Here is a 13,027-nt window from a genome sequence, read left to right as displayed (position 1 = left end):
AAAAAAAAAAAAAAAAAAAAAAAAAAAAAAAAAAGCAGATGTGTCAAGGTCAACAATTTTATAGAATCTTATGGTTGGAAAGAGCTTTGCAGGTGTCTCCAAAAGTGATAATTCTCAATCTGTCCCCACAGGTTATTCTCTTTCATTTGAAATCATAAGATACTCTCCTAAGACGGGGCCACAGAGATCATATAGTTTATACTCCTTCATTTTATTTGGTTCGGTTAATTTATAAAAATAATATATTATAGAAAATATAATTTTTAAAAGCCACCTATATTCCCACTACCATAAAACCCACTATGTTTGTGCCCTGCCTTCTAGACTTGAAGCATCTTCATTTTAGAGCTGAGGAGACAGAGGCCTGGAAAGGAGTGCATTGACCCAACCCGCCTGTGAGACCATCAGCAGACCCTTCAGTTGAGACCAGAACCCACTTCTGCGGGTGAGCAAAGGCCGCTTCCCTGACTCTGCTGTATGTAAGGCTGAGGGCGTGATGGTTAAGGTGCGTCCTATGCACTAAGCTGTCCTTAAAACTAACCTCCTTATTAAGAAGTCATAAAATGTTCCCCTCTCTCTCACTCACATACACAAAACGGATGGTCAAAAAAGGGAAGAAGGAAATCTACACTGTAGATTTTAACATACCAAACATAAAAACGTCAGCTGAATCCTGCAGCAGCACACCAAGTAAATTTCAACATAAGAAGTAAGAAATTCCTTTTTACTAAAAGAAGACACCCTTAAGGGGCACAAAGGAATGTGTTGGAAAGTTCCCTCATTCAGAACAAAGTGTGCTGACTGCAGAGTGGTGAGAAAAGACACCTTTAGAAGGTAGCACTCATGCATTAACACAGCTCATGAGCATGGAGCTGAAGGACATTTGTGTACGTTCTGGTTCCACCAGGAAGGAACTGGGGGAAATCTGGTCCCTCTACCTTTCCTTTGCGTACCCACCAGCTCTTAGAAATGCCGGTGCAAAGATCTCCGAAGGGGTGACACACCACCCCGCGTGCACACTGACCTTTCCTCCCGCTCCCGTTTCTGTTTCCGGGCGTGGCGATCCATCACGCTGGTTTTGGTCCTCGTCTTCTTCCAGGAGTAGTAAAATTTCACCAGACTTGCTATAGATTTATCAGGAAGCTAAATACAAAAAATGAGTTGGTTTAGATTTAAAGCTAATCTTTAAAAATCAAATGTGTGTAGATATATTTCATAAGGATCACTCTCACGTATTCAGAAATGTCCTAAGTCACAGCCATTTTTTCTCTGAATTCACAAAAGAACTCTCATCGATACATTTTCAAATTACTGAAGTTTGACTGTAAGTGAAACTTAGCCCATGAAAGACTGCAGTCAGCTTAAGATGAATCAGAGTTTTCACACGACTACAGCTTCTAACATAACTTCTAGGTTATTTTTTTTAAAAATTCATTTTAGCACTAATGTAACCATCAGTAAGCTTTCACAGTAGGAGTCCACCAAATACCTTTCTAGAAGTGACAGGTCAGCAAAACTCCCCAGGGAGACAGGGGCCCCATGATGTTTGGCCTCATCCACCATCAGAGACCCTTTCTATCAGAACACTCTGAGGGGACTTCCCTTCCCTGGTGGCACAGAGGTTAAGAATCCACCTGCCAATGCAGGGGACATGGGTTCGATCCCTGGTCCAGGAAGATCCCACATGCCACCGAGCAACTAAGCCCGCGCACCACAACTACTGAGCCCACGCACTGCAACTACTGAGCTCATGTGCTGCAATTACCGAAGCCCGCGCACCTAGAGCCCGTGCTCCACAACAAGAGAAGCCACTGCAAAATGAGAAGCCCGCGCACCGCAACGAAGAGTAGCCCCTGCTCGCCGCAACTAGAGAGAGAGCCCGTGCGCAGCAATGAAGACCCAATGCAGCCAAAAAAAAAAAAAAAAAAAAACACTCTGGGTCGTCCCGACAAGAGACCTGGGGTGGGGTGGGGTGGGGTGGGCTGAGGTACAGCTATCAAGCTGGGAGGTGCTAGGGAATATTTCACTCTTGTACTGTGAAGCCTCTCACCCACCCAGCAGCTTGCAGTGAGCTGCTTTATTAAAAACGGGAACACTCATGCTCGAGGATGACAGCCCTACCCCTCAGGTACACTGCGGGGCCGGGGGCGTGGGGGGGCACACAGTGAATGGTCTCACCTACTCACCATTTGTTGGATTCTATGAAAAGTTTTCCCGTGAAAACTAAAGGCTTGCTCAAATAAGACTTTATCTTCCACAGTCCACTCATCTGGGAAGGGGGTAAAGTTGGGCAAATCAGCCAATGATTTTTCAATATTATGCTTATGCCAAAAGAGCATCCCAAGAGCCTAGAAAAATAGTATCAGTGAAATTTTTAGACCAACAACATGACTGACATGACTGAAACATTAAAGTGGAAATGAGGCTGGCACAAGAAGAGCAAGTATTTCTTCTTACCCAGACAAATTCACAAATGGTGAACTCACATACACTGCTAAGTGGCAGACGCTGATCTGTGCCCTTTTGTACACTAACTCATTTGTCTCAAGCCCTATGAGATAAGTTCCATTATTCTCAATTCTCAAGTTGGAATATGGAGGCCCTGAGAAATTCAGTAACTTGCCCGTGGCCACAGCTAGTAAACAGCGGAAGCAGTGGGGCTCTGGAATCTGTGCTCGTACAGGTCACACTCTAAAGCCACTGGGTACGAAGGAGAAGGTAACTCAAAAAGCACACAATTGTTTGTTATTCTTTTGCCAAAAATTTTCAAATATAAAGAGTTTTTGCCAGCTCAGAAAGGAAAAAAAATACAAATGGGTAAGGAACAAATTAGAAACAAGAGAATTCAGGAATACTTTCCAAAGAAAACTCCCTGTATGTCAATTTTAAAGTGGAAATGATCATACTTTTGAAGACCAAAATCCTTAAAAATTCATACAAGTGTAATCAGCAATCACCCAATAATAATTACACTTTCTAAATTTAAAAAAAAATCGATGATTTTCTGAGCAGCTTTGTGAAGTTCATAAGTAGGGTTTGGAGAAAGAGAAGCATACACTTCTTGCTTTGAAAGATTCTGAAACTACCTTATTGTAATTGGCTTTCCTGACAGTTCTACCAGGGTAGAATAACTAAAAGTAAGGCCAAGGCTGAAAGAAAGGGTCCAAGTCTATATAACCAAAACCAGTGGTATCCTCAGGCATTAGGGTAAATGAAAGATTTTGGTAATTTACAGGCTGTAAAATCTAGATCAATACAAAGGAAAGCACTAATCCAACATAATGTGATTACCTAAAAGAATCGTAATTAGAAATAAGACTGAAATAAGATATCATCACACTTTGGGAGAAAAATTAATCTTGTGGATTTCTCATTAATTGACTCCAAACAATTTTTAAAAAACCTTAATCAAATTTTACAACCAGAAAGTGATTCAAAGCAATTAATATTAAAACAGGTTTGAGTAGGTTTGAGTGTGACACCATGAGTCAGGAAAAAAAACCATCACACAACCACAAGAATGATAAACAAATCACATATTCAAATACGAAAGCGTTATGCCCAAGTATCCAGCACCTAAGAGCCACTGCTGCCCTAAACAGTGCAGACTGGCAGGAACACACACATGCTTTTCCAATCAAAGGGTCTTCTATCACTCATCTCAAGCAGTAAAAAAGGGGACCAGAGCCTTGTATAATACTGCTACTGACTACAAAAAAATGGCTAATGAGAAAACAATGTTACCCAACACATAGAACAAAAAAAAAATGAACAGGTCAACTATAAACCCCATTTTTAACAACAAAAGAAAACCATGCCATTACCTGTTCCATGTTGTACCCATGCTTCTCTTTAGCAATGGCAATGTATTCATCCACTGAAAAACAAGACAAGAGGCCGGTAAACAAACGGAGGGACAGGGCACAGTCGATGGGCACCAGAATTGATACTGATGTATATATATTTCAGGCCAGCCATGCACAATAATAAAAATAAAGACTAGACAGGAACAAAATAGAGCCGTATAATATGATCTCATTATGGATCTTACATATATAAATCCCACAGAGAAATGGCTGAAAAAATACTCACAGTACTTATTTCTGGATGGTGAGATTATAATTCTGTTTCTGTTTTTTTTTTAAACAAGGTTCTACTTAAATTTTCTATGATAAATATTACTTTGGTACTTTGAAAGATAATTATTTAGAAATAAAAAGAAATATTAAATGGGGGTTTGCTTTTCAGTCTCAGCTGATGTTGAAGAACAAGCAACCCGAACCCGTGTCCCCTGCATCGGCAGGCGGACCCTCAACCACTGCGCCACCAGGGAAGCCCATAGCAACCCACTTTTACGTTAAAAAAAAATCTAAGAGATAAATTAGATACACCAACGCCTAGTATTTGCCCTCAAACTCCAAAACAAGGTGGCTAAGGCCAGCTTTCAAGCACTAAGGAAACACCGAGGAAGACTAACAGACTCCAGAAGCTGCCACCCCCAGTGACAAATATACTTCCTCTCTACACTTTCTAGTCTTTCTTCCAGAAAAATAAGAGACTACTAATCAATAGCACTTCTTTATTCATGTATGACTTTTCTTTATAAACTACAAACATAATACAAGCTCAAAAAGGGAAAATCAAGTAGCACAGAACTGTATGAAACAAACACTAAATCTTACTAGCCCCTATTGCCCTTCCCTCAAAACTCACTCTCCAGGCGCAAAGACCAAACTTCGAGTTGAGAAAATAGGCTGAGTGTTACAGCAGACACCTAATAAAAGTCAGTGCTTCTAAGTTTCAGAATGCTATTCAATTCTATCACAACCATCCTTCCTAATTTTGGTATAACTGACAACTAACTAGGAAAAAGAAATCAATTTTGAAAAAGAACTCAAACTCATTAGCATATATTCTAATATAAGGGGAAAATTTTTTCCACTGACAAGAGTCAATTTAATTCAAACAGTAACCACATATAGTGAATGCATTTCAATATTAAGGCACTAATTTTCTATTTTCTTTTTTACATCTAAAATACTCAAAAACTGACTGGTTACTCCACTCAGAAGAGGGTAAAATTCCAATTTACCTGAGAGTCAGTGAATGAAAAAGGCCCTTGTTTGTCCCAAAAGTTGACACTGGTGATTTTTATTTATTTTTTAAATATTCATTCATTCATTCACTCATTTTTTAATTTTGTTGTGCCGGGTCTTAGGCACGTGGGCTCCTTAGTTGCAGCCAGTGGGCTCCTTAGTTGCTGCCGGTGTGCTCCTTAGTTGCGGCATGCAAACTCTTAGTTGCGGCATGCATGTGGGATCTAGTTCCCTGACCAGGGATCGAACCTGGACCCCCTGCATGGGGAGTGCGGAGTCTTAACCACTGCGCCACCAGGGAAGTCCCAAAACTGGTGATTTTTAAAATGGGGGCGGAAATATTCCAAACTGTGTCCCTTGCTTTACTTCATAATACGGTAGATTATGCCAAATGAGAGAAAAATGCTCAAAGATTCTTAAAAAAAAGAAAAAAAGCCAACAAAAAGTAAGGCCGCAGAGCGGGTGGCTGGGCACACCTGGCCGGAGAGAACTCTTCTGAGATGCTGCCAGTGGTACCTAGAGCCCGGGGCTGGACTGCAGGTCAGAGGACAAAGACCAGGTAATGAGATGTGCTCAAGTCAAGAACACGTGAGAGGAAGAGAGGAAAACAATGTACAGTGAACTGAGGGTCAACCCTGGAGGTCTGCTTTAAGGGTTCCTTCTTTTAATAAATATTTAGTGAACAAACAATAAACGAACCTCAAACTTCTGCTATATAATCTCAACTCTGCGAGGATACAGGTTTCCAGACGCTGTTATTCACCTTAGCTGAGTAAGGAATGTGTGATGTGTGTACACACTCAGTCATGTGATCACCAGTCAGTCAAATGATCTTTAAGCAAGTTACGCACAGGCTGGATGCGCTGCAGGAGGCCCTCGAGAGCCTGTTCTGCCCGCAGCTCTCGCTCTCCGGGCAGAACCAGAATCTGCTACACCAGTAACAGGGTCCATTACACCTGTCCCCATTGTCTCTTACCAGATTTACCTTGAAAATTACAAGGGAAACAAGAGCATTCTTTAGATGCTTTTTCTATTTTCATCTGTTCTTTTGTTTTAACACGAAAATTAGCTGGTGGTAGAGCCAGGAAAACAGACTAACACAGTGGACTCCAGCTGCTGCAGCTAAGGGTAAATGTAACATTTGCCACGTTGTAAACCACAAGGTGCTCTTATACGGTGGCTTTTCAAGTCACACATCTTCTAGGTTTTCTTGGAGACCACCCTGTGGACTCAAATCTAAAGCAAAGGAAGAACGCTGTCATAGCTACTTAAGTAAAGTCACCTGGTATGTCTACCAGGCCCCTTGAAGGTGCGATGAAATAAGGTAATATATGGGGAGCCTTGCAACTTGTAAAAGAATTACCATCTGATACCCACTAGCAAAAATACAATTTTTCATTCTTTTCATTGCTCAATGTCCAATAAAGGTTAGACAAACATTTGCTGAATGAATGCTGGGGGACCTGTGATATGTACAATGTCAACATTTTTGGTTCTTTTTCTAGTAAGTTGAAAGGCAGCACGTATCATTAAAAACCCTACAGATAACAAATGCTGGAGAGGGTGTGGAGAAAAGGGGACCCTCCTACACTGTTGGTGGGAATGTAAACTGCTGCAGCCACTGTGGAAAACAGTATGGAGGTTCCTTAAAAAACTAAAATAGAGCTACCATATGATCCAGCAATCCCACTACTGGGCATATATCTGGAAAAGATACATGCACCCCAATGTTCACAGCAGCACTATTTACAATAGCCAAGACACGGGAACAACCCAAGTGCTCATCAACAGATGACTGGCTTAAGAAGATGGGGTGTATTTATACAACGGAGTATTATTCTGCCAAAAAAAGAATGAAATATTGCCATTTGCAGCAACATGGATGGACCTAGAGGTTATCATACTAAGTGAAGTAAGTAGGACAGAGAAAGACCAATATCTGACATCATGCGTACATGGAATCTAAAAAATAATACCAATCAATTCATATACAAAACAGAAACAGACTCATGGTTATTACCAAAGTGGAAAGGGGGAGGGGTAGATAAATTAGGGGTATGGGATTAACAGATCCAAACTACTATACATAAAATAGGCAACAAAGATTTCCTGTATAGCACAGGGAACTACAGTCAATATCTTGTAATAACCTTGTAATGGAAAATAATCTAAAAAAATATATGTAAAAAACTGAATCACTTTGCTGTTCACCTGAAACTAACACAATACTGTAAATCAACTATACCTCAATTTAAAAAGAAAGGAAGGAAGGGAGGGAGGGAGGGAGGGAAGGAGAGAGAGAAAGAAAGAAGAAGAAGGAAGGAAGGAAGGAAGGAGGGGAGGAATGGCAGCACAGGTTAGGTATGGGGTAAGAAAGACTCAGGTCAAATCTTGGCTCTGTCTCTTGATAAAATGAGTTCACAGCTAGTGGTGCCTGGCGCATAGTAAGCACCATATTTGAGACTGTGTGACCCTTAGCAACTTCCTAAACCTTCGTAGGAAGTTGCTCTCACCCGTATAGCTGGGTTATCACCTGACTGAAAACGACACCACAGCAGGAACCCCTCCTCTCCCCTCCTCCTCACAGAATGTTTCGGACTAGAGTTAATTCAGAATACAGCCATTGGCACAAACAATGCTGCGGACAGGGCTTGTCTCTCACTACCTTCCCACCCTGTGTAGTCCCCAGCCCTCGTTCCCTTTCGTCATCGGAGGGCATGGCCACCCACCACAGCTTCTGGACTCCTGATGCCCTCCCCACCACCTGCCTGACACAGCCTGCCAGGAACTATGGGTAGGTCATGAAGAAAATGGAAAGTGTACATTTTTCAAAACCTCCCGTGTGCTTTCCTTAAGCAAAAATGAGCTTTCAACCTAAGAAAACAAAATCCACTCCCAACTGCCTTGTCTGTGGACAAAAGATGAAACAGGAAGGAAGGGAAGCAAGAGAAGTACAAGCTGCCTGAGACAAAGAAAGCCGGGGTCCATGGGGTCATTTCCAACACTTTCTTTTATCTGGCAACAATAATCTTGACTTTGCCTCTAGAAGATTGAAGGTTAACCAGAGTCCATCCCAATCTGGGGCGAGGAGCCACTGCGGGCAGAGTCACTGAATGAGCTGTGATCAGGACATTCCAAGGTCCCTGGCCCGGGCATCTGCACCCCCCAGCCTTCCCCAAGGCACATGGGACAGCACAGGCCAGAAGCACGTGTTTCTTGTGCAGCTTAGCTAACGGTCTAACCCATCAGCAGCAGCAGAAGAATCAGACACAGAGTTAAGCGTACTCTGCTTTAAAAACAATTTAAAAAGAAATAATGCAGTGTTTTTAAAAACTTGAAAACTCCTACAGGAACAACCAGGGAGAACTGTCTCATCTTAAATTACGATGGATAAAGACACACGCACCACTCTGATCCTTTAAGAAGTACACAGACTATACAAACCACGGCTTTTTTTGACAAGACCTTACCATTATGGAAAGAATAGGTGAATGAATTGTTTTGGGGTAATATCACTTAAAGGTAGAAGGTGTGAGGGACTTCCCTGGTGGCGCAGTGGTTAAGAATCCGCCTGCCAATGCAGGGGACACGGGTTTGAGCCGTAGTCTGGGAAGATCCCACATGCCGCGGAGCAACTAAGCCCGTGAGCCACAACTAGTGAGCCTGCGCTCTAGAGCCCACGAGCCACACTACTGAAGCCCGCGCGCCTAGAGCCCGTGCTCCGCAACAAGAGAAGCCACCGCAATGAGAAGCCTGCGCACCGCAATGAAGAGTAGCCCCCGCTCGCCACAACTAGAGAGAGCCCACGCGCAGCAATGAAGACCCAATGAGGCCATAAATAAATAAATAAACAAATAAACGTATTTATTTTAAAAAATGTAGAATGTGTGAGATTCATCAAAAAAATTTACAAAATTCGTAAAGCTCAGTCAAACATTTATTGAACTACCCTTACTGTGTACTGCACACTGTACTAAATAGGCCAAAATACAAAAGAAAAATGATTTATTGCAGTAGCTTGAAACAACACGCAGGTGACAGAGCAGAACATAAATACATAACATAACAGTGTAGCTGGAGGATGATGTGAGAATGCAAAATAACCAGTAAACAGTGATGGTGATCAATCAAGACAAGCTTCCTAAAGACTCAACAGCTATACTGACTAGTAAGAGTCACTAACATTTGAGAATTTACTATGTTCCAGCCACTGTTCTAAGCTCTTTACCAGGATTATCTTTCTAATCCTCTCTGATAACTCTATTATCACTCCCATTCACAAACGAAGAAACTGAGGCACAGAGAAGTCAGATCATTTGGGCAGGGTCACACAGCTGCTAAGCAGCAGCGCTAGGACTCATGTACACCCGAGTGTCTGGCCCCAGGACCTATGGCGTTAAACCTCCGTTCACTATCCCATCTCTTGCGTAAGGGAGACAGGGGGAAGGGTATGTCAGATAAGAACAGTCTCCACGATAGAGAAAACTGAGCAAGGCACATCAACACGGTCTATTCAGTTTGAATGAAGTTAAGAAAACAGAACTGTGGTTGATGAAGGAAGGGACAGAAACTGAGGGTAACAGGCAAATGGCTGCCTCCTGCAAGGCTGCATTGGTTTCTATATTCATGTTTTAACCCAATGACCTAAATGCTCCCAGTACCATTAGTAAGAGTCTCAAATTCAATTGCAGAAAGGGGAAGAATGCAGATGAAAACTGCCCCCTTAACCTTAACTCACCCTTCCCTCCCCCAGATACTGCAGCGATTCGGAATACCTTATGATCTTGCATAGTATACGCAGAGCAAGAGGCTGACACCATAAGGTGTGCTGAGGACAAAGCTGCAGCCTTAATACAGCTTTTTAAAATTTTTACCATCATAACATTTACAGTAGCTTTAGGTGCTGCAAAGGAAATACGGTACCAATTTATCTCTCGTAACTCAAAATGAGCATGTTAAGTTTTCTTCAAGAATATGATAACAAATATCGTGGCACCTCTTTTCATTATTAAATAAGAAATGAGTTATCACTGTAACTCGCTGAGAATCAAAATGAGCTTAAGTCATTTAGGTAGAGCAACTATGCCACCTGGTGGGCACAGACATTACTACAGCTAATATTTCAGTGATCCCTCTGAATATCTTGAGGTGGGGATAGAGGGCTTAAGAAATAAGATAAGCCACAGAGTCTCAGCCAGAGCACAATGTAATGTAATGAACCAGTCCTTCCTAGTCAATAATGAAACACATCTTCTTCATGACAATGCTATTTCGTAATGTAGTTTTGTTAAAATTCCACTCTATAGAAAAAGCTCCTCCCACCCTCCGGCACCCCAGTAAATACTACAAAATCCAGCCCAGTCTCATAGACAATCTGATCAAGTGGAAATAAGAAATATGAATACTCGGGCTTCCCTGGTGGCGCAGTGGTTGAGAGTCTGCCTGCTAACGCACGGGACACAGGTTCGAGCCCTGGTCTGGGAGGATCCCACATGCCGTGGAGCAACTAGGCCTGTGAGCCACAACTACTGAACCTGCGCGTCTGGAGCCTGTGCTCCGCAACAAGAGAGGCCGCAACAGTGAGGGGCCCGCGCACCGCGATTAAGAGCGGCCCCCGCTTGCCACAACTAGAGAAAGCCCTCGCACAGAAACGAAGACCCAACACAGCCAAAGATAAATAAATAAATAAACTCCTACCCCCAACATCTTCTTTAAAAAAAAAAAAGAAAAAAGAAATATGAATACCCTACTAAGCCATACACATTGAAATTCAGCTTCTGGCATCCGTTCCCACCTAATCCACCCAGAATCAACGTACACGACTCTGAACAAGTCCTAACCCCTGCCTCTGTGCCACAATTTCCTCATCACGTAAGAATGGATTGACCGTTATGTCTTCCAGGGCTAACATTTTAAAAGTAATTTTTAAAACATCTAAATGTTATTCTCCAGGATAGATCATATATTGGGTCACAAATCTAGCCCTGGCAAATTTAAGAAAACTGAAATCATATCAAGTATCTTTTCTGACCACAACGCTATGAGACTAGATATCAATTACAGGAAAAGATCTGTAAAAAATACAAACACATGGAGGCTAAACAATACACTACTTAATAACGAAGTGATCACTGAAGAAATCAAAGAGGAAATCAAAAAATACTTAGAAACAAATGACAATGGAGACACGACGACCCAAAACCTATGGGATGCAGCAAAAGCAGTTCTAAGAGGGAAGTTTATAGCAATACAATCCTACCTTAAGAAACAGGAAACATCTCGTATAAACAACCTAACTTTGCACCTAAAGCAACTAGAGAAAGAAGAACAAAAAACCCCCAAATTTAGCAGAAGGAAAGAAATCATAAAGATCAGATCAGAAATAAATGAAAAAGAAATGAAGGAAACAATAGCAAAGATCAATAAAACTAAAAGCTGGTTCTTTGAGAAGATAAATAAAATTGATAAACCATTAGCCAGACTCATCAAGAATAAAAGGGAGAAGACTCAAATCAATAGAATTAGAAATGAAAAAGGAGACGTAACAACTGACACTGCAGAAATACAAAAGATTATGAGAGATTACTACAAACAACTGTATGCCAATAAAATGGACAACCTGGAAGAAATGGACAAATTCTTAGAAATGCACAAGCTGCCGAGACTGAACCAGGAAGAAATAGAAAATATGAACAGACCAATCACAAGCACTGAAATTGAAACTGTGATTAAAAATCTTCCAACAAACAAAAGCCCAGGACCAGACGGCTTCACAGGCGAATTCTATCAAACATTTAGAGAAGAGCTAACACCTATCCTTCTCAAACTCTTCCAAAAGATAGCAGAGGGAGGAACACTCCCAAACTCATTCTATGAGGCCACCATCACCCTGATACCAAAACCAGACAAAGACGTCACAAAGAAAGAAAACTACAGGCCAATATCACTGATGAACATAGATGCAAAAATCCTCAACAAAATACTAGCAAACAGAATCCAACAGCACATTAAAAGGATCATACACCATGATCAAGTGAGGTGTATTCTGGGAATGCAAGGATTCTTCAATATACACAAATCAAACAACGTGATACACCATAGCAACAAACTGAAGGAGAAAAACCATATGATCATCTCAATAGATGCAGAGAAAGCTTTTGACAAAATTCAACACCCATTTATGATAAAAACCCTGCAGAAAGTAGGCATAGAGGGAACTTTCCTCAACATAATAAAGGCCATATATGACAAACCCACAGCCAACAAAGTTCTCAATGGTGAAGAACTGAAACCATTTCCACTAAGATCAGGAACAAGACAAGGTTGCCCACTCTCACCACTCTTATTCAACATAGTTTTGGAAGTTCTAGCCACAGCAATCAGAGAAAAAAAAAAAAAACAAATAAAAGGAATCCAAATAGGAAAAGAAGAAGTAAAGCTGTCACTATTTGCAGATGACATGATATTATACATAGAGAATCCTAAGGATGCTACCAGAAAACCACTAGAGCTAATCAATGAATTTGGTAAAGTAGCAGGATACAAAATTAATGCACAGAAATCTCTGGCATTCTTATACACTAATGATGAAAAATCTGAGAGTGAAATTAAGAAAACACTCCCATTTACCACGGCAACAAAAAGAATAAAATATCTAGGAATAAACCTACCTAAGGAGACAAAAGACTTGTATGCAGAAAACTATAAGACACTGATGAAAGAAATTAAAGATGATACAAATAGGTGGAGAAATATACCATGTTCTTGGATTGGAAGAATCAACATTGTGAAAATGACTCTACTACCCAAAGCAATCTACAGATTCAATGCAATCCCTATCAAACTACCACTAGCATTTTTTACAGAACTAGAAAAAAAAATTTCACAATTTGTATGGAAACACAAAAGACCCCAAATAGCAAAAGCAATCT

General features: G+C 41.2%; 1 protein-coding gene across 1 annotated transcript in view; it reads right to left on the bottom strand.

Moving 5' to 3' along the window:
* RCOR1 (REST corepressor 1) overlaps positions 1-13,027 on the bottom strand; it is a 124,256-nt gene that overhangs the window by 21,166 nt on the left and 90,063 nt on the right. Inside the window, exons 4-6 of the mRNA XM_024131069.3 lie at positions 3,825-3,877; positions 2,187-2,348; positions 1,025-1,143 (exon numbers count right to left, since the gene is read on the bottom strand). Of these exons, the coding sequence (XP_023986837.1) occupies positions 1,025-1,143; positions 2,187-2,348; positions 3,825-3,877 (334 nt within the window). The remainder of the gene's footprint in view (positions 1-1,024; positions 1,144-2,186; positions 2,349-3,824; positions 3,878-13,027) is intronic.

Source organism: Physeter macrocephalus, chromosome 11 (genome assembly GCF_002837175.3).
Source record: "Physeter macrocephalus isolate SW-GA chromosome 11, ASM283717v5, whole genome shotgun sequence".
Classification (NCBI taxonomy): domain Eukaryota; kingdom Metazoa; phylum Chordata; class Mammalia; order Artiodactyla; family Physeteridae; genus Physeter; species Physeter macrocephalus.
The sequence above is the reverse complement of the archived record's forward strand: the minus strand, read 5'-3'. Positions and strand labels throughout refer to the sequence as shown.